At 45.1% G+C, this 21,028-nt stretch overlaps 1 protein-coding gene across 1 annotated transcript in view; it reads left to right on the plus strand.

Moving 5' to 3' along the window:
* Window positions 1–20,751, plus strand: part of FAM124A (family with sequence similarity 124 member A) — an 83,436-nt gene extending 62,685 nt beyond the window's left edge. Inside the window, exon 4 of the mRNA XM_040991458.1 lies at window positions 19,104–20,751. Coding sequence (XP_040847392.1) covers window positions 19,104–19,892 — 789 coding nt within the window. The 3' untranslated portion in view covers window positions 19,893–20,751. The remainder of the gene's footprint in view (window positions 1–19,103) is intronic.
* Window positions 20,752–21,028: the final 277 nt, after the last annotated feature.

Below are 21,028 nucleotides of genomic sequence, written 5' to 3' on the forward strand. Positions count from 1 at the left end.
AGATTTGTCTCCCAGCCTTCCTGTGCCCAGCAGGTTAAAGTGGCTGGCACTTGTTCAGGAACATGGCCAGCTGACTACACGTCAGGCCAATGCCAGATCTGATGGTATAAACTTGAGGTAACTCATTCTAGGGACATTTGCACCCACCTTGCCTTCCGTAATGATGCCTGACCCATTGACACATGTATTGAACATCTACGAAGCTTCCCTGCATTTAGGTGTACTGTGTTTTGAATAATGAACCCATTTAAAGACAGGATTTTTTTTCTTTAATTTGATGTTTCTACTAGCTTCTTGTCACTCAAGGAAGTCCACCATCCCTCTGGCCAGGGGAGCAGCTAAGGACATGAAGACTGCAGTTTCACAGAGACAGTGAGTTCTTCCCATGCTCCTGGCCTGCTTCTTCTTAACCTTTATTTCTGTGTGCTGGGTAGAGCATTGTCACTATCACACTTATCTCAGCCATCAGCCCTTTGTGCCGGTGAGGCAGATTCCTGCAATGGCTTAGATATGGCTTGGTTCTTTAGAATCTGAAATGGGTGTGACGTCAGTGTACTCTGAGGAAGGCTGAACAGAGCTTTTGTACAGCCAGGACCTTTGTTCTGGGTGCCATCAGTTGACCTCTTCTGATATAGGCAGCCTTGTGTTTTCTGGCATCTGCCTCATAGAAGTGTTCAACAGTCCTTGGCTTTAAGTGAGTTATCAGATACTGCTCTAAGAGCTTACGTAAGTCACAGAAGTGGTTGGAAGTGATGAGGATTCAAGGCTAAAAGGCCTGTGCTGTTATCAAAACAGATTTGCAGATAACAACAAAACAGTTATTGAAAAAATGTGCAATGGAAAAATCATTCTCCAGAATTTCCATCATCTGTATGGTTTTCTAGACAGCCGAGAACTGAGAGAACAGGTCCAGAATACTTCCAGCCTAAACACTGCTATTAAAAGAGGAAGTAGGGAGTGACTGCACAAGGGGTGAACCTAGTGTGGGGTAAGATGAAAAGAATAGAATTTTCCTGTTTGTATCTCCTGCTAGTGTGGAAGTTACTATGGCATGATTACCTGGCTCTCAGCTTCCACAGCCTCACAGAATGTTGGAGCTTGAAGGTTGCAGAAGCTTGCTTCACAGTGAGCAAGAGCTATTCTAAAAGTTCAGAAGAGTGTATAGTTAAAAATATTTAGGATGTAACTGTTTCAGTAGACATAAAAGCAGATGCAGGCCCCAGAACATGAGAAAGAAGACAGGCTGGGCACTGGGAAAAAGCATAGGCCCGTCCATGTTCTGCTGGCACAGGAAATCCCCCAGGGAGGGTATGCTGTTTGTCATAAGGGTTAAGATACCACACGGAATGCCCAAGTCCTGTCTCCACTTGTGAGTCCAGCTTCCTGGAAGGCACACTCAAGGAGGGAACAAATTCTTGGGTCCCTACCACCGCAGGAGAGACTTGGATCAAGTTCCCAGCTCCTGGCTTCAGCCCGTCCCAGCCATAGGTGTTGCAGTCATCTGGGGAGTCCACCAATAGAGGGAAGATATTTATGTGTGTATGTGTTTACCTCCTTCTGCCTCTGCTTTTCAAATAGATATTTTTTAGTTCTTTTTAATCACCTAGTGAGCTTTTTAGTTACTGCATGGGGCCTGCCCCAGAGATTGTGCAGTGGTTCCTCAGGAACAAGCTTTTTGTTTGTTCATTTTCGGGTTTTGGTTTTTGTTTGTTTTTCCAATATCCCAGGTGATTCTTCTGTGCAGCCAGGATTGAGAAGAACTTCCCCAGCTCATACAATCATGCCTGCTCTTCTCTTCTCCTAGCATGTGTTTGCAACAATCTCAAGCTTGGGGTCTCTTTGCCATCACCTGTTGTGACTATAGCGCACATTCTCACTGATCCTGATGATGATGTGAGGACTACCTCTTTTCTGCCTAAGGGCTGTGAAGATGATCATAGACCTAGCTCACTGGGGTTCTTTGGTGGACTATGACTGTTTTCAGTATGGTCAGCTAGCTCAGTCTTGTGGTGATGCTGCATTAGGGTTTTGCTGATCCATTTTTCCTAAGTCAGACAGCGGTGATTAGTGCATAGTTACACCAACTTAGTCCTTTGGATCCCAGGCTAAAAACAAAGCAGTGTTAAATAGCCTACATTCAGAGAAGCTCCATCGGAGCAACCACTTGCCTCTCAAGGCATGCCGGTTGGCCCAACTCAGCAGAAACTGGACCTCTGTCCACCCCAGCTCTCCTTTCAGGATCAGTACTTTGCCTTTGAGAGAATACATCCCATCTCCACTCCCTAAAGATCAAGAGGCTACAAACTTCCCTCCTTTCTTGCCCTTGCTGAGTGCCTGTTGCTTACTGAGCCAGGAAAGGAAGTACAGTTCTGTCTTGCATTCTTGGGAGCCCCAAAATCTCTCCAGTAAGAAGAACTCAGGCTGTGGGCTCCCACACCTGCCCAGGAAGGAGCTTGAAGAAGCCACCTCTGGGAGAAGCAATAGGGTAGAGCTTCTGTGTTGGAGAGTACAGGAACCACTTCTCAGTTTTACTGTCAGCCCTTCCCCAAGAAGTGCAATTTGGAGAGAAGGACAGACCCACACTTTCAGCCCAGCTCCCTCCTATAAGCTTTGTAGAACTATTCACCTGTGAAAATTCTGTTTACATATGAGTTTTAAAAATGATAGGGAGACATTCCACCAAAGCCTTGACTACAAAGCTGATGCAAGGACACACAGTGTCCCTGACCCAAAAGGCAAATTCTCCACGGGGGAGGGGGTGCTTTGCACCTACCTCTCCCCAGCTAGAAACATGTCATAGCATCTGAAGGCCTTTGGGGTTGTGTCCACCAAGAGGCAGAGTGGATGATACTGATGTTTGTAGGTGGATGCTGCTAAGCTCTCCATAGTAGAGATCTCTGCAGCCAAGAATGTCAGTTGTGCTGAGACACGACAACCCTAGTTGACATGGAATGTCTAAGATTCCTAAATGCATATGTACATAATATTTCAACTTAATAATTCTTTGTTTTACATTATAGTAATATGCTGAAGCTCAGTCCTACTACTAGTGCAAAACACAAAACCAGAGGCGAGTGATATGGTATGAGGGTTAAATTTCCACCCGTTATGCTGGCATCCCAAATGAGCATTGGTTCAAGACCTGGCTGTTCTACTTCCCATCCATCTCCCAGCTAACATGCCTGAAAAAGCAGTAAGAGGGCCCATGCTATTCCCCCAACACTCATAGGGGAGACCAAGGTGGAGTTCTAGGCTGCTGGTTTCAGGCTGGCCCAGCCATAATCACTGTGTCTATTTCAGGAGTGAACCAGTGGATAAAATCTCTCGCTCCCTCCCTCTCCCTTTCTATCCCATTCTACCTTCCAAATGAATCAATAAATATTTTTTAAGTCTCAAATGTAAAATTGAAGAAATTACAATTCAGCCCCAAATACTCTTGACTGTTCAAATGCATTAAGTATGGGATTTTTACTTAAGTTTCTGCTCATCATTTTAGTTGTTATTTGAACTATGTTAAGGAATATTACTCTTCTGAAACACTCTCCAATCAGAAATACTTAATGAAATTCTAATGAGTCCTTGTTAATATAAAAGTCAGTTTTGTCTGCTCTTGGGTTTCACAGCCAAAGGACACAATAATTCACAAATTATATTAAAGAAGATAGGGAAGATGCAGAACATATCTGAGGGTATTTCCAAAAGGTCATAGAGAAGTAGAACTAAAAGGCAAGTTTATTTTGGTGAAACATTTGAAATCCATGCATACTTTCTCCATTTTATGCATTTTCAGTTACATTTTTGAAGACACCTCATATATATGGATTTCAATTTTTGCACTGAAATAACTTATCTTTTAATTCCATGTTTTCCTGCTTGAAGTACTTTCACACAAAGGAGAATGCCTTGCATCTGAGCACGATGTTCTTGAGCTTTTTTTCACTGTGTCCGTGCAGCCTCAGCTCCCAGTCCTCAGGCATGACCTTGAGATGTCTCTGTTGTTCCTCCTCCTTGGATATCAGATCAATAACCTAGTTGTTTGCTGGCACCTCTATGTGCTCAATCTTCTCTTTAGACTTTCCTTTGATACCCACTGAATTCTTTCAAAAGTTGCTACTGATGTGGGTACCTCAGGAACCTGCTTTGTTTACAATTATCCATGACTAGAAAAATGGCTCCTGACCATTAGATAGTGCTTCCCCCAGAATTCCAGAGTCCTCACAATGTTTATGCTATTGCCTGGTGCAATAGCCTAGTGGCTAAATGAGGATCCCATTTAGGCACAAGTTTGTGTGCCAGTTGCTCCATTTCCCATCCAGCTCCCTGCTTGTAACCTGGGAAAGCAGTAGAAGATATCCCCAAACCTTGGGACCCTGCACCTGTGTGGGAGATAGGAGGAGGTTCCTGGTTTCTGGCTTCAGATTGGCTCAGCTCCAGTCATTGTGGCCATTCAGGGAATGAATCAGAAAATGGAAGATCTTTGTCTCTCCTTCTCTCTGTAAATCTGACTTTACAATCAAAACAAATCTTTTAAGACAAATAATCCTTAGCATTTTTATATATGTTTGCACATGTACACAGAGGAATCTTCCAAAAATTCATGGAAAATGTGTATTATGAAAAAAATTATGCATGGATTGTGAAAATTTTATAAATGTTTATTTATAAAGCAAAGTGAGTAAAAGAACTGCCGTCCCCTGGTTTACTCTCCAAATGCCCACAACAGCTACAACCAGGAGGCCAGAACTCCAACCAGGTCTCCCACATGGATGGAAGAGACCCAAGTACTGTGACTATCACTGCTGCTTGCCAGATACATCAACAGGGACCTGGCTCAGAAGCAAAAGATCCAGGATTCAAACCCAGTACTGTGATATGCAATGCAGTCATCCCAAATGGCAGCTTAACCCACTTTCCTCAGTGCCTGCCCCTTCCAACACATTTGCACTAAAATAAGCAACTTTTATTCCCATTGTTCCACAAACTTGTTTTATTTTGAATTTTGAATATAACATTCCATAGAGTCTGGGATTTACCCCACCTCCAAATTCCCACCCCCAATTGATTTTTTTCCCATATTATTACAATAGTATAGTCCTTTATGAAGAGTTATAATTCCATCAGTCTGCTATTTAAGTGTGCCTCGACATTGCTGGTACAATGTCAGACAGTGCAGCATCTCATTGTCTAGATATGTCCAACAGTTTCATTGGAAGTCCATCTTTGATTTGGAAGTAGGGATGCATTGCAGTGTATCTTCACATCTGGATAAGGTAGTCTATTACTCCATCACCATACATTCCCTTAAATGAGAAGCCACAAAATAAGGTCAAGAACAGGTATGAAGTTAAAACAACAACAAAAAATTATAACACCATGGAGTCGAAAAACACCATGGAGTCTGAACAATCAATGCATGAGTGGTGAAAACACTAAAGCCTAATTTACTTGATAGCTTCTTTATATTACAATATGTGGTATTTGTCCTTTTAGGATTGACTTATTTCACTGAGCATAATGGTCTCTAGTTGGGACCATCTAGTTACAAATGGTATAATTTTATTCTTTCTAATGGCTGAGTAAGTAATATTCCATGGAGTAGATGTACCACAGTTTCTTTAACCACTCCCCTTTGGACAGACATCTGGATTGTTTCCATATCTTTGCTATTGTAGATTATGCTGCTGTAAATATAGGATTACAGATCTCCTTCTCATATGCAGTTTTAATTTCTTTAATATTCCTAGGAGTGGGACAGCTGGGTCATGTGCAGGTTTACTTACAGTTCTCTAAGTACTCTCCATACTGATTTCCCTAGTGGTTGTACTAGACTGCACTCCCACCAGCAGTGAAGGGTACCTTTCTCCCCACATCCACAGCAGCAGGTATTGTTAGTAGAGCTCTGAAAGTAGGCCAATCTGACTGGAGTTAGGTGATACCTCAATGTGACTTTCATTTATCAGAAAGTTTATCATTTATCTCCCTGACAGCTAGAGAACCTGAGCATCTTATGTCTCTTACCCATTTTTGAAAAACGTATGTTCATTGCTTTCATTGAGTTATTTTTTGGCTTTTTTTTTTAACTGTCCCTGGGTTTCTGAAGCTCTTTGTAAATCCTGGATATTATTTCCCTATCATTTCTGTAGTGTGCACAAAAATTTTCTCCCATTCTATTGGTTGCTTCTTCACTTTGTTTCCTTTTCTGTACAGAAGCTTTTTAGTCTGATACAGTCCCATTTGTTTATTTTGTCTGACTGCCTGTGCTTTGGCATCTTTTCTAAGAAGTCTTTCCCCATTTCTATATCTTGGAGAGTGCTTCCTATGTTTTCCTTTAATAGTACCAGACTGTTTTGATGACCACTGTAAGTCTTGAGGTCTGGAATTGTGATTCCTCCAGCATGATTTTTATTCTTTAGGATAACTTTGGCAATTCATGATCTCTTGTGTTTCCAGATGAATTTTTGTATCTTCTTTTTCTATTTCTGAGAAGAATGTTGTTGGAATTTTGAATGAGATTGCATGGAATCTGTATATTACTTTTGATAATATGATCATTTTGATGATGTTAATCCTGCCAATCCAGGAACATGGTAGGTTTCTCCATTTTCAATGTCTTGTTCTATTTCCTTTTTTAGTATTTTATAGTTTTCATCATAGAGGGTTTCCACATATTTGGTTAACTTAATTCCTAGCTTTTAAGATTCCTCTCCTGTATTTTAAAGGGGACTATACTTACAATTTTGTGTATACTAGTGCCATCAGTTTGTGTTCATTTTGTGTCCTGCTACCTTGCCAAAGTCTCTCAGGATTTCAGTAGTCTCTTGTCTAAGTCTTTTGTCCAGTCTTTTGTCTAAGTCTAAGCCTATGTAGAGAATCATGTTTTTTGCAAATAGAGATGATTTCAATTTCCTCTTTTCCAACTTGTATTCCTTTAATTCCTTTTTCTTGCCTAATAGCTCTGACAAGGACATCCAATACTATAATGAAGAGTAGTGGTGACAGTTGACATCCTATCTAGTTCCAGATTTTAGTGGAAAGGCTTCCAATCATTCCCCATTTAATATGATGCTGGCAATATATATTTTTGTAGATAATTTTGATTGTATTGTAAAATGTTCCTTCTGTGCCTATCTTGCTGAGGGTTTTCAGCATGAAGTGATGTTGGAATTTATTTTTTTACATGTATTTATTTTTATTATATTTTTACAATCTTTACATAGTTAATTGGGGTAAAAAGGTTCAAGAGCTATAGGAAAGTGGGTAAGACTACTATTTCCATATTGTTTCCTTCATGTTTAAAGGGGGTGTTAAGGGAGAAGCCCCACCCAATTTCCCACCCTCCCCAGGTCCTGCATGTAGGGTATGCTCTGAGGTTCTTGCTCAAGTGGTTTTGATAGTTCACCAGTTATAAATTGTTGCCAATCTTGCCACTCCAAGCACTATGAGGTCTTTGAAGAACCCATTGGTTGACATAGTCTATCATAGAATCTCAATTTGCCCTGTATTTCGCTGCCAATGTATAGCTGAGATGGTTGATTGACCTGTTCTATCTTCTCTCTTTTCTTGGTTAGGGATCTGAGTCCAACATTTAGATTGGGGAAATCTCCAAAGAAACTTTGTCTGAGGTGTTCTTGGACCAGATTCTTGTATGTACTAGCAGGTACAGGGCCCGGCACAGTCCATGGCCCTGATCAGCTGGTGGTTGTGGTCGCTGGGTTGATTCTGTTTTCAGCCCCGACTTCCACTAGAACCAATGGGTGTTGCAGTCCAGCCTGATGCTTCCCAACACATTCTTGGCCCTCGTATAAACAAGTGGGAGCTGCAGCCTAGTTGGAGCAACCCACAATAACCCCCACCAGGCCCGCCCCATACCCTGGTTTGCCAGTATGTGTAGCAGTAGTCCAGTCTGTCCCACACCCCATTCCACCCCAGCCCCTGTCCTGGTTTTCATGCCCTCCCGTAGAAGTGGTAACCCAAGAGGAAGAGCCCACTATTTCCCTCCCAGGCCTCTCCCACTCCCGGATTATGCACTTTCCAGGTAGTTCTGTGGTTTGACTTGACAGAACTAGCCTCCAGTGCCAGCTTCTGCCAGCCGATGCTGTGGATAAGCCCAAACAACCCTCACCCACTCTAAGTTTGTTTGCACCAGTAGGAATAATCAGCCCAACCTGGCTTTTCCCTGATCTAGTCCACGTGAGGCGCACAGGTGTTATAGCCCTGCTTAGTCTGGTCTGCCCCCATTCCAGCTCATGCTCTCCTGCGGAAGTAGCTGTCCAGCAAAGGAACCTCCTCTTATTCCCCTTGCCAGCTCTGCCCCTCCCTTCCTGGTTCTCATGCATGCTGGTTGGGTGCTGCGGTCACTTCTGGCACAGGCAACCTCACCTTGACATTCTGTATTGTGCACTAGTTTTTGTTGCGACTGAACCCAGCTCGACCCACACTATCCTGGTGCCTGACTTTGCCAGTGGATGATGTGAGCAGATTCAGCCTGGTCCTCCCCCGATCCATGCCCGATGTATGCCCTTGGGTAACTTTCCATGGCCTGTTCTGGGCTGTTTCCTATCATGTTTCTTGTGCTTATCCGCAGGGTCTGTGTCCTGCCAGAGGAGTTGCCCAGGCTCCTCCATCAGAACCTCTCCCAGTGCCAGATTTTGCGTATACCAGGAGGTCCATGAGCCAGCCCTACTCAGTCCACCTCCCGTCTTAGCAGGAACAGTAGCTTTTCCTGACTGGTCTTCAACCCAAACTGGTCCTTGCTGTTGGATGTTTCAGCCCAGCCATGGTTTGTCTATACCCACATATGGCTCCCACATGGCTCAGTAGGAGTTGAGACCTTGCCTAGTCCATTGCACATCTGCCCTGGTCCTCTAGGACACCAGAGGGTGTTGGAGTCTGGCCTGGCTCGGTGCATCCAATCCCAGTCCACATTTGTGCCAAGGGAGACTACAACCGTGTCCTGTTCAGAATGCAGCCCCCATTCCAGGTCACACGCCCCTTGGTGGGAACCTCATCCCAGCTAGGGAGTCCCCTTAGCTCCCCAACTGGGCCTATTCCCAGCCGTAGATCATGCGCATGCCAGTGGTTGCTCTGACTCAGCTTGGCTCAGCCCCTCACCTGTCCCGACCTCTGCCTTAGACACTGTGGCTTAGTGTTCCTGGCTCATGCAGACTAGTAGGTACAAGAGCCTAGCTCAGCATGACCTGTGCTCCCTTCTGGTCTCTAGTTTCACTTGTGGGCTAAGGTTTGCTCAGTCCTGCCCAGTACATCCCATTCCATTACCAATTGACACATTAGCCAGCTGCTGGAGCTACTTTGCCCAGCTTGTCCGACCCCCAGGTCTGGACCACATGTTCACCAGCGGGAGCTATGATTCGCCAAGGGAGTTTCCCAAGTTCTTCCACTTAATTCACTCCCAGACCCAGTTTGCATACTTGCCATTGGGTTTAGGCCAGGTTCTGGAGAAGTCTAGCCTTCCATTTGGCCTTGTATGAGCTGGTGAACGTTGCAGCCCGGCCCACCCCACACCATATTCACGATGCACATTTGGGTGCTGCTGCCCTGACCAGTCCAGACTGTTGCGGGTTCCTTTACCTGTGATTCATGGCAGGCTCCTTGGTCACATCTAGCTTAGACCATCACCACCCCAACTCTTGAGCTAACCAGTGGGGCTAGAATTTCCACAGGGTTTGGCCCACACATCCCTTACAAAATCTGCCCCCGTTTATGGTTCTAGTGCTAGTTAATGTAATGGTCCTGCTTAATGTGACCCTTCTCCTGATCCATCATCATGTCAGGTAACAGGATATGATTCTGCTGGACAAGCCCTGAGCAATAGCTTCTGCATGGACTGGTATTTGGTGGTCAGCATTGTTCAGTGATTACAAGTTTTTCAAAGGAAGAGTTACTGCCATTAGAGATCTTTACAATTGCTTCATGTCCTAGAAGCACTGTGGGTTCAACCTGGATCTACCTGAGCAGCGATTCAAAGCACCAAAACCCTAGAGCTCCCCGGCCCGGCAGCCAGCAGGCAGAGCCTGGCACAAAATGTCGTACTGGTCACCCAGTATATGGTGGCTGTCATCTGGGATCCAGACATGAGACACCCTGTCCTGAGACCCACCAGCAGCCGTAAGGCTGCTGGAAGTTTAAACTCCCAGGCCCAAGGTCGTGCCCCTCCCCAGTCCCATTCACCGCCCAATGAGGGCGGTAGGTGGGCCCTGGACCTGCCCAAACATGGACACCTCCCCCGCTGTTAACTCACCCCGAAGGGAACAGCCCCTGGAGCCCAGGCAGGCCCGAGGACAGCTCCCCACGTGCACATGGTGGCTGTCGTCTGGGATCCAGGCATGAAGACGCCTGTCCTGAGACCCCAATGTTGGAATTTATTAAATGCCTTCTCTGCATTTATTGAGATGATCATATGGTTTTTATTTTTCAATTTGTTAATGTGATATATCACATTTATTGATATGTGAATGTTGAACTATCCCTGCATGCTTGGGATGAATCCCACCTGGTCTAACTGAATGATCTGCTTGATGTGCTATTGGATCCTTTGGCTAGTATTTTATTGAGTATCTTTGCATCTGTGTTCATCAAGGATATCAGTCTGTAGTTCTCGTTTTCTGTTGTGTCTCTTGGAGTTTTTCTTGGAGTTTAATATGGAAGAATTTAATTTCATTTTCAAAAACAAAGGAGAGCTTTGCAGGATACATTATTCTGGGTTAAAAATTTTTTCCCTTTTAGAATCTGGAAAATGTCACTCCATTCTCTTCTGGCCTGTAGATTTTCCTCGGAGAGATCAACTGTGAGTTTGATTGGGGTTCTTTTATAGGTCATTTGATTTTTTTCCTGTGTACATTTCAGGATCTTTTCTTTATGTTCAATTGATGAGAGCTTGAATATCACTAGTCATGGTGAAGTTCGCTTTTGATCAACTCTATTGAGTGTTCTGTGACCCTCCTGAATACTTCAGATTAGGGAAGTTTTCATTTATTATTGAATATATCTTTAATCAACACTTCTCTTTCTGTACCTTCTGGAATTTTTATAATTCTTATGTTGGGTCTTTTAATTGTATCTTTTAATTCTTCAATACTTTAGCTTGGCCCAGCTCTGCTTCCAGCTTTTTGTTTCCCCTTGGTGACAGGAAATATCTTCCAATTCTGATATTCTATCTTCTGCTTCATTCCTTCTATTTTGGAGACTCTCTACTGTACTTTTAATTTGTTCCACTGTATTCCTCTGAAATATCAGCTTTCATTTAATTCATTTCCTGTGTGACATATTCCTTAAATTCCTTGAACTCCTGTATTATGTGCTTCTCATTGTTGGTCAGAAGCTTTATAATGGGTTTTCTGAATTTTGTGTCCCCCATTTTCTCAATGTCTTCCTCAGCTAACTCTGAGAGTGGTAGGACTTTTGTTCCTTTGCCAGAGAGTCTTCAGTAACATTTATAGTGCCTCTATCTCTTAAATTTCATCATTGCAATTCTGGTTGGTGGATTCTTCTCCTTAGTGCAGGTTTCTAAGCTGTGTTAGCAACAGGTCTACAAATTGATTTTTATGTTCAATCAGTGACCAGAAATGGGAAGATGCCAGCTGTCCTAAATAACTGATTTGTCGGCAGTGCTGATCTTGTTGTTGCAGGCTGGCTGTTAAGTCTGAATGCCACCTGGAATTATTTTGGGTGAAGTCTGTAGAGTGCTATGATGGAACTGTTTTCTCTAAGGAACCTGTGTGGTTTTCCAAGATGGAAGTGATTTTGTTCCCAGCTTATGTCTTGTGCATCTCAGCTATCCTCCCTTCAATCTAACAGTGCCTGGTCCCATGAAAAACAGCACCTGAGCTGTATTTATTTAGCACATGCACCCCTTACCACTGCTCCTCCTGATCTCTGAGCCCTTGCCCCTCTGTGCAAGATGACGCCCAAGGGTACACTGACTAGTTCCAAGGCTGTTGGCTCATTGATCCAGAGACTACACAGACCCTGCAGCATACAAGGCTGGATAAAGGGCCAGCCATGGATTGGTTCCTATTTACAATGCATACATCTAAGAAGAGATTCAAGTCTAGAATACGCTTGAGTTTAAAGAGCAGGTGTTTTAACAACAACAAAAAAAGGTCTAAATTGCCAATAACCATACACAGAGATGCTCTGTATCCTTAGTCACAAGGAGAATAAAAGTAATGCCAGGATAGTGCAACATTACCTAACAAAAATAATAAAGAATGGCCCCACCAAATGTCAATACCTATCAATTCCTAGCAAAATTATACATTAACATCAGTTTGGAAAATTTTTCAGAAGTCTCCTAAAACTAAAAATATGCCCACCCCGTGGCTCAGGATTAACACTCATAACTATGTAGTTGTGTGACTCTGCTATTTGTTACTACTGCAGCATACTAACTTTATAAGATAAAGGCAGGCTAACTTTATAAGATAAAGAGGTTTATTTAGCTCACATCTTGGCAAGCAGAAGGTCCAACTAGTATAGCACAGGTTCTTGCTAGCAATGGAAGAAAAGATTGTACATCTCAGAACAGAAAGTCCAGACAGGCTGGGTAGGACCTGGGTGATACTCTTAGGACAACCTTCTCCTAAGAACTAATCCTGCAGAAATACCCTAATCCTTTCCAAGGGTAGTGCTCTTAATGGACCTAAACACTTCTCCCTAGGAGCCACCTCTTAAAGGTTACACACCACCTCCCAATACCAGCATCCTGAGCCCAAGCTCCCAACATGTAAATCTTATAAAGCAAATGACATCCAAACCATAGCCACACTCAGAGAACTGAGTGACAGATGAGGCTTCATAATTCTACTTCGATCCCTGGGTCTTGAAGCAGGTAGACACTAGGATCAGCTGGAAATGTCAGAGATGCTGACGATCCTGATTCAAGATCCTGGAAAGCACAAGGTCACAGGGGCAGGTGCTTTGTTACAGAGCTTGCTGTGAGTGGGGTTTACCATGCAAGGTGCTCAAGTTTAGATCTAAAAAGATCACTTAGAGTTATGTGGGGTGCCGCTAGGAGGCTACAGAGCTATTGTGACTTTACTGCCATTCTCCATTTTCAGAGAGTACAAACCTTGAGTTCATCTTGGATCGGACTATACTTTGCATCCCATGGGGAGTGCAATTGGCACCTGACTCTGATGATTCTCCAGAAAGCCCTCCCTTTGCCTAATAGCAAAGGAGAAAGGGAGGTGAGTCATGGACATCTAGCAACAGCCCCACACCCCCCTCACACATACACAGACACACCTGTAAGCCTAGGGTTCCCATGGCAACTCTCAAACCTCTTGCTAAGAATGTTACTGATACAAAAATGCACACAGGCCCTGCCCACTTTTAAAGTCAACCTTGCCTTTCTCTTCCAAGTCTTCCTCTTCTGTTTCTACTGACGACTCAAAAAAAAAAAAATATCCCAGGCTCCACCCTGAAAACAGATTCCTCAGCAGATGTATAAAAACCACACAGAGCAAAGGCAAAGGAGAAGCAAGAGGTAATATTTTTCTTTGTCTTTTATATTGTTAATTATTGACTGATTTATAAAGCAGTGAAAGAGACAAATTTCCCAGCCACTGGTTCACTCCCCAGATTCCTGTAACAACCAAGGCTGGGCCAGGCCAAAGCTAGGGACTTGGAATTCAGTCCAGGATTTCTATTTGTGTGGCCAGAACCTAGGATCTTGGGTCTTCAACCTGCTCTCTCTTAGGGTGTGCATTAGCAGAAAGCTGAAATCCAAAGCAAAGCTGAACTCCATCGTAAGGACTCCAGCAGATATCCCAAGAAGCCACTTAATCACTGTGTCAAACACCTTCCCCAGAATGTTTCTCTGGAGAAAAATCTCATGAGTAAATGCATTGCTCAGTTTCCTTAAGATAGCCTCTGAGTCCCTCAGTTGGAAGATCCAATGCTGGGTGATTATATGGCAGACAGTGCCACACTGGCCACGTTTCCACCAAACCCAGAGTGAGAGACCCTACTCAGAGAGGGCATGGGGCTGAATGAATGAACCATGAATGGGGCAAAGGCAGAATCTCTTTGATTTGAAAGGTTCAAAGAACAGATTCCAGTCATGCACCAGGGAAGTGATACTTACAAAAGACAGTTCAGCTCAGTGGCCACTCCAGCCCTCTTGCTTTCCCAGCTGCCAGTGCTCAAGGTTACGGGTGCTTTGCTGAATCCCTGTTTCCCGAGGAGTGCAGGAGCATAACCAGATCTCCCTGGCTGGGTGCCCTGCATAGATTAGTTTATGGAACACTCTTCTATTCCTTGGGAGAAGGTCCTTAAATAGCAAAGAAGGGAACTCCAGGGAGGCAACTGGCCTACACTGCCTCACTGGGGAAGCAAAGAGCGTTGCTGCATTGGCACTTGGAGGAGCTCAGCAGGGTCGTTGCTCAAGACTTCTGTTCCTTTTAGCAGGGTCAGCTGAGGGGGAGTCTCCAGTGTACCCACACAGACAAGCAGATGAGCAGGACTGAAACAGAACCACCAGCAGCACAAGGGCATGTAAAGGAGCATCACTCTTTGCATATTGTCTTTAGGTCTTATGAGACCCCGTACTTAGAAGCCAATCCCTCTGCCACTGAGAATGTCGGCAGATCTGCTCCAAGAGGGTCCCACATGCACATGGCTGTGGGCCTAGCTTGGGAGCTGCAGGCATGGGGGTTCCACAGTCACCCCATGCCTGCAGCTCCCACCCTTTGATCCCTGCCATTATGGTCAGCACAGTGCCTGCCATGAATTTCAGTGAAAATTCATGCAGTCCCTCTGTGCAGTCCCTCTGTTGAAAAAAAGACTGGGTGCCACCTGTCTCAGGGTTAACCTGGACTCCTACCTTCACCCTACAGTGGGACTCCAGGTAGGTCACACAAGCACAGTCATGAAACTCTGCAAAACTAGCAAGGATTCTTCCTTTGCCAGTTGTGCAGTTGAAACCAACCTCAACACCATCCTGCTCCCTAACTGTGGGAAGATGTAGATGTTTTCAGCAGGTCCTGGGGTGGAAACACTGGCCTTTGACTTCTTATAAAGCAAGACCCACAGAGGCATCCCTTTTTGTGCAGGTGCATGCAAGCATCCTCACCAGGAACAAGCATTCAGTCAAGCCTCCAGAGGCAGATGTTGCAAAGAGGCACACCCTTGTCAAGTGAGGAAATAGCTTGAGGATGCCCCCAAGGAATCAGCCTTCAGGAGAAAAGAGGCAGGTGTTTGATTTCAGGGTGCACCTGCCTCATTCAGACTCCACATCCAAGAACTTGTTTCTCTAAAGAGCCTCAGAATTTAGTTACTATCTGATTCAGCCAGACGCCAGTGCTTGAGAAATTAGTTCCTGTCTCTGCCACAGCCACCCAACAGGGATTTCTTTAGGCACCCTTGAGCCTCCTGTGGCTGCTCCCCATCTTACTGCCAAGGGGAGGCTATTCCTGGGTGCTTGCACTCCTGTTACAGCTCAAGGCCTGGGTAAGGCTTGCTCTGAGCACGATCTCCCTTGTGAAACTCAGGGAGCATACAGACCGTTAACCAGAGCAGCACAGAATGGCCAGGCTGAGTTGGGAGGCTGGGGATGGGGATACTCAACAGGCCCTGGTGAGTAACTCCTACTCCAGAGAGAACCTTCCTACCTGTTATCAGCAGGGCAGCCAAGGCCCCAAAGTCTGTCGAGCTGCTCCACATCAGACTTGCAGGAGGAGAACGACATTGTGGTGTATAAGTTCAAGAGGAGCCCCACTTTGGCAGCCTGGACTAAAAGCATCTGTGCCACATTCTTTAGGACTCCATAATTCACCCTGAGAAACCTTAATTTCTGCTTTTCACTTGCAGTTCCTTAAGCCATTCTCAGGAAAACACCTTGGGAATTGCAATATGCTATGCGGAGGCTGCTGGGAAGGGAGTAGGATCAGCAAGTCACAAAGAATGTAGAGAGAGACCAAGGATTGAAAGGGGATTGGAAATTCCAAGCAAATCAATCATAGGAAATCCCAGGTACCTCTATCAGTGACACAAGAAACAGGAACAGTTGCAGACTCCTAAATCTTAAGACAGCAAAGCTTCCAGTGGGGTTTATACATGGTCTCCCTGCACAGCTCTCACTGTATACCAGCTCACAGCTAAGTGTTTGACGTGCAGAGGCCTGTCTGGGCTCCCTTCTTGCTCTGGTTCAGGCTGCAGCTTTGCCACATGTCCATGCCATCCAGCTGGCAGACACCTTGTCACCTTCCAACATTTGGTCCAAGTATAACTCCCCAAGGCAGATGCATGCTCTGTCATCATCTGTAAAGTTGGCCACTCACTTCTTTGCACTCCAGCCTGTTCCATGTAGGTTTAGGAGCTAGTGTTAATATACGGGTTGAGCATCTCTAATCCAAAATCTGAACCTTTTGAGCACCAACATGACACTCAAAACATTTTGAATTTTTAAGCATTTTGGATTTTGTACTAGGGTGTTCAACCAGTAAAGTCCACACAATTTTTTAACATCTGAAAAAATCCAAAATCTAAAATCCTTCTGATGCCAAGTATTTTAAGCAAGGAATGCTTCATATTGTCAACTCAAAAATTAACTATGCCTGGCTGTCTGGGCCTTTTTCGTCTCAAACAACAGAGAAAATGATGATGGTGATGAATTTGTGTTACAAGAGGCAGCCTTAGAAAAGATCAATATCGGGCCCGGCGCGGTGGCGCAAGTGGTTAAAGGTCCTCGCCTTGCACGCCCGGGATCCCATATGGGCGCTGGTTCTTATCCCGGCAGCCCCGCTTCCCTTCCAGCTCCCTGCCTGTGGCCTGGGAAAGCAGTTGAGGACAGCCCAAAGCTTTGGGAACCTGCACCCGCGTGGGAGACCCAGAAGAGGCTCCTGGCTTCGGATCGGCATAGTATCAGCCCGTTGCGCTCACTTGGGGAGTGAATCATCGGACGGAAGATCTTCCTCTCTGTCTCTCCTCTCTGTATATCTGCCTTTCCAATGAAAAAATAATAAAAATAAATCTTTAAAAAAAAAAAAGAAAAGAAAAGATCAATATCTTTATACATCTTCTTTTTAAAAGGAAAAGACAGGGGGGATTTATTTGAAAGTCAAAATTGGAGGTGAGGAGAGAAAGAAGGAAGGAGAGACAGAGAACGAGGTTGAGACAGCTCTTCCACACCCTGGTTTATTCCTGAGATGACCATAATAGTCAGGGCTGGGTCAATCCAAAGCAAGAAGCCAAGAGCTTCTTCCAGATTGCCCACATAAATAGCAGGAACCCAAATACATGGGCCATTTTCTACTATTTTCTCAAGTGCACTCATAGGGAGCTGGATCAGATGTAGAGCAGCCAGAGTATGAACTGGTGCTCACCTGAAATGCCTGCCTATCGTAAACTTTTTAAATAATCCATTTAAAATCTAAAGATACCTATTGAGAGAACCCACCTGAAAGATCCTCAGCTAATGTTGGTTGAAAGGATGAATCAATTCCACCGTCTGTTGTATTAGGAGATCTCAGAAATTGGACAAATAATAGAAATCAGCTCGAAGAAGGATCATAGAAAGAAAACATAATAAAGAACAGAGGATGGCCCCAGAAGAAAGACAATGACTGTGGACTTCTTACCCGGGTAGCCAGGATCTTCTCGACCTAAGTAGCCCTTGACTCTGTTCTCAACTTGACCATCTATCATTGCTTTTCCATGGACCTGGACTCCAGTCAAACCACACTGCTGCTGCCCCCTGCAGGGCCCTTGCTTTTCTGCCTGCATCCAGCCTCTGTATTGGCCTCTCCCCAGGTCTTCTACTGGGAGTACAGGTACTCATCTCCAGGGCTTCTCTGTCTGACCACCTCCACCATAGACCGCTCTACTCCACTGGGCATCATGATTTTTACTTCAAGTTCCCTTCTTATGTCCCTCTTCATAGTCTCTTGTCTCGGTCATCTATGTCGTATTTGTTTTCAATGAGTCATATGCTCGATGTGGACAAAGACAAACATTGTCATTGTAGTTTGGCTTCCTTTGCCCACAGTAGGTATACAATAATTGCATATTAGACTGACCTGAATTTCCTATACACCTGTGGGGTAATTGGCTTCTTGTTTAACAAGGGAGTGTATGTTGCCTCAAAGCTGGGAAATATTGTAAGCCCAGTCAGAACTCTTTTTAATTTTTTATGTTTACATAGTTGAGAGGGATGCATACCCATGTGAACCATCAATTAGGGTGGAAAGGACCAAGGAATGGGGGAAAGTGGATGAGACAACTGCCTCCAATTTCCTTTTATCCTCCTGTATCTGAATAAAATGGGAAAAGAAGAGGAGAGGGTTGCTTCCAGCACCCGAACTACATTAGTATCTAGGAATGGGGAGTGGTTATCCAATATCATCCGATGTCATCCCAGGGTCCCTGATGCAGAGCATATTTTGAGGATACTTTGCATCATAAGCTTGAGTGATAGGCTTGTACACAGAGAATCTAGGAAACCTGGGGGAAACATGCATGGTAGAAAGCCCCTCCCCCAATTCCTTGCAGCAGCAAAAGATTGCTGGAGGGGAGGCAGGGAGGGGACTGGCATGTGCATTGCAAGAGAGACAAGGGTGAACTTCATCCAAGACCACCAGGCAGCCCACAAGATAAGCCAGGAATCCCTTGCCCATACTTAGTTTCTGCAAAGCAAATAGAGAGAAGTGGTGGCTGTTTCCAATGGCAGGTCAATACAGGCTCATCTTGCTTGGAACTATGGGTCACCCCTGGAGGCTGTGTCCTGACCTGAATTCGCCCATGTATGTCCAAAGTAATCCCATCAATACCATTTCTAAACAGGGTCCATGGCCAAAGACGTTGGCAGCTTGGGTGGAAGGAAACAAAGTGATGCTGCTTCCTGGGAACTCATGTCTCCAGTGCTGTGCTTGGCCAGGCCCTTGTCCCTTTGGATGATTTGCTGAACTTGGTCATGTGTGTGTTTTAAGTGTCACTGCTATTGGGGTGAGGAGTTGCTCCTCAAGCTCTGGATTTGGGAGGATGATATTGCTGGTGATGCTGTATCACCAGGACACTGCCAGAAGTTTCCCAGCCATGTCCCATGACTCCATGCTCTGCACTAACGTTCTATGTCCTCTTACCCACAGGTGCCAAGGGCACACAGGAAGTCTTCCAAACCTGGCCAAGTGCATCACTCTGACAAGACAACTCGTTCCAGTCCTTTGCCAAGTGCCACTTCCCAAAGTCATGGCAGCATCCTGCAGTCCCCAATTGACAACCCCCTCCCAGGGCCCAGCTGGATGCACCTGCCTCCCCAACACCAACAGGAACTTGCCAACCCAGCCAACAGCCCCCAAGGCCCTCCCTGGTGTTTCCAGAGAAGCAAATCCTTATTCTGTTTGCCCACAGATGGCCCCTCACCAGCCTCCTCCTCTGAACCACAGTGGCTTTCCAGCAAAGGGCCCAGGGCATCAGAGCGGAGGCATAGCCAACCTTTCTCCATTGACGACTTAGAGGGGGCCCAGGAAACAGATGTGGACACAGGCTTACGGCTGTCCTCTTCGGACCTGTCTGTGGTCTCCGCGTATTCTGCACCCAGTCGGTTCTGCAACACGGCAGAGATGCCAGTCCCCTCTGAAAGCTGCACCAGCCACTGGCCAAGGCATGAGAAGTCCAGAGAAGGACTACCCCATGCTGTCAGCAAGGCCACCACGGGGGTTTCCTGGGTCTCTGTCCCTTTCTTCAGCACAGCCTCTTCCAGCTCCTCAGTGACAGCTGGTGCTGCTGTCCCAGATGTAAGCACTTCCTCACTTCCAAGGTCACCCCCAGAACACCCCTGTGATGCTCCCCAACTCTCACAGACTGGCAGAACCATGCCACCTCTCCCAGTGTTGGCTGATCCTGGGGAAAACGACGTGGAAGAATTCTACATCTGAATGCCTCCATTCTGGTTTTCCAGACACATCAGTGTCCTCAGCCCCACACCCCAGGTCTGTCTGGAATTTAATTATCTCCTGCCTGGGAACCATAAGCACATTTGCCATGCCCTCCATTCGTAACCAAGAGATGGCATCTTTTAGGGACTTGTTGGAGAATACCAACTTTTGATGCAAATAAATCCAAGACAAAGCTAGTGCCCGTAGAATATATTTCTGAATGCTCAATTTGAGGCCTGGCTTACTGCACTTACACCGTGTAAATGCATCGTTATAATGATTTGAGATGAAAAAGAAAGCCTTGTCAGCCAGAGCTGATTAGCACATTTTCCCACTGAGGAGGAAAAACAATTAAAGCCAGAATATTGAATGTGGAAAGCGTGCTAAGTGACTTGTGGGAACCACCCAGGCACCATAATAGAATATGCACCTTACAGGACTCTCCGTACGTATGTGCATGACCAGGGAACAGCAGCCCTAGGGATTTCCAGATCTTAGAGTGGAAAAATCAGCTCAAGAAGACGGCTGTCACCAGGTATCAGACTATAGAATGACTCACTTTGAGGCCATGCAGCTACTGAAAATCTGGATTTACATGAAAGTGACTGGGATACTTTGTAAGGATGCGGCATGAGTAACAAACTGCTTGTGCATTTCAGCTATGATTTGAATTCCAAAAATTAGACTTGCATCTATTTTTCAGTGATATTCATTATAATGAATGAGGGCTGCGGATAACTACTGCACTATCCAAATTTACAGGATCACTGTGTAAGTCTCACTCTTGGGCTTATAGAATAATAGGCTGTCACACATAATTGGTAGTCTTAAGATTTACAGTTTAAAAAGCACAGTGTAAGGTTTGTATGTGTATGTACATATGCATACACAAACACACATGCACACGATAGGAGCCACAGTTTCTACTTCTTTTTCCAGTCATCATACATGGCCACACATCCTGTATTCTTTAAATTTGTGATATTTTAGATGGCATTTTGATTTCATCAATTAGCAACAGTCCCCCTCCACCCTAATCAGAGACCTACTGGTGACACGGTCCTGACCCAATACTCATGCACCAGCAGCCTTCCAAACATGCCTTGGGGACAGCTGGAGCCCAACCTTGGCTCCCA

The sequence above is a fragment of the Ochotona curzoniae genome, unplaced genomic scaffold (assembly GCF_017591425.1).
Source record: "Ochotona curzoniae isolate NIBS_2020 unplaced genomic scaffold, NIBS_Ocur_1.0 contig_64, whole genome shotgun sequence".
NCBI lineage: Eukaryota > Metazoa > Chordata > Mammalia > Lagomorpha > Ochotonidae > Ochotona > Ochotona curzoniae.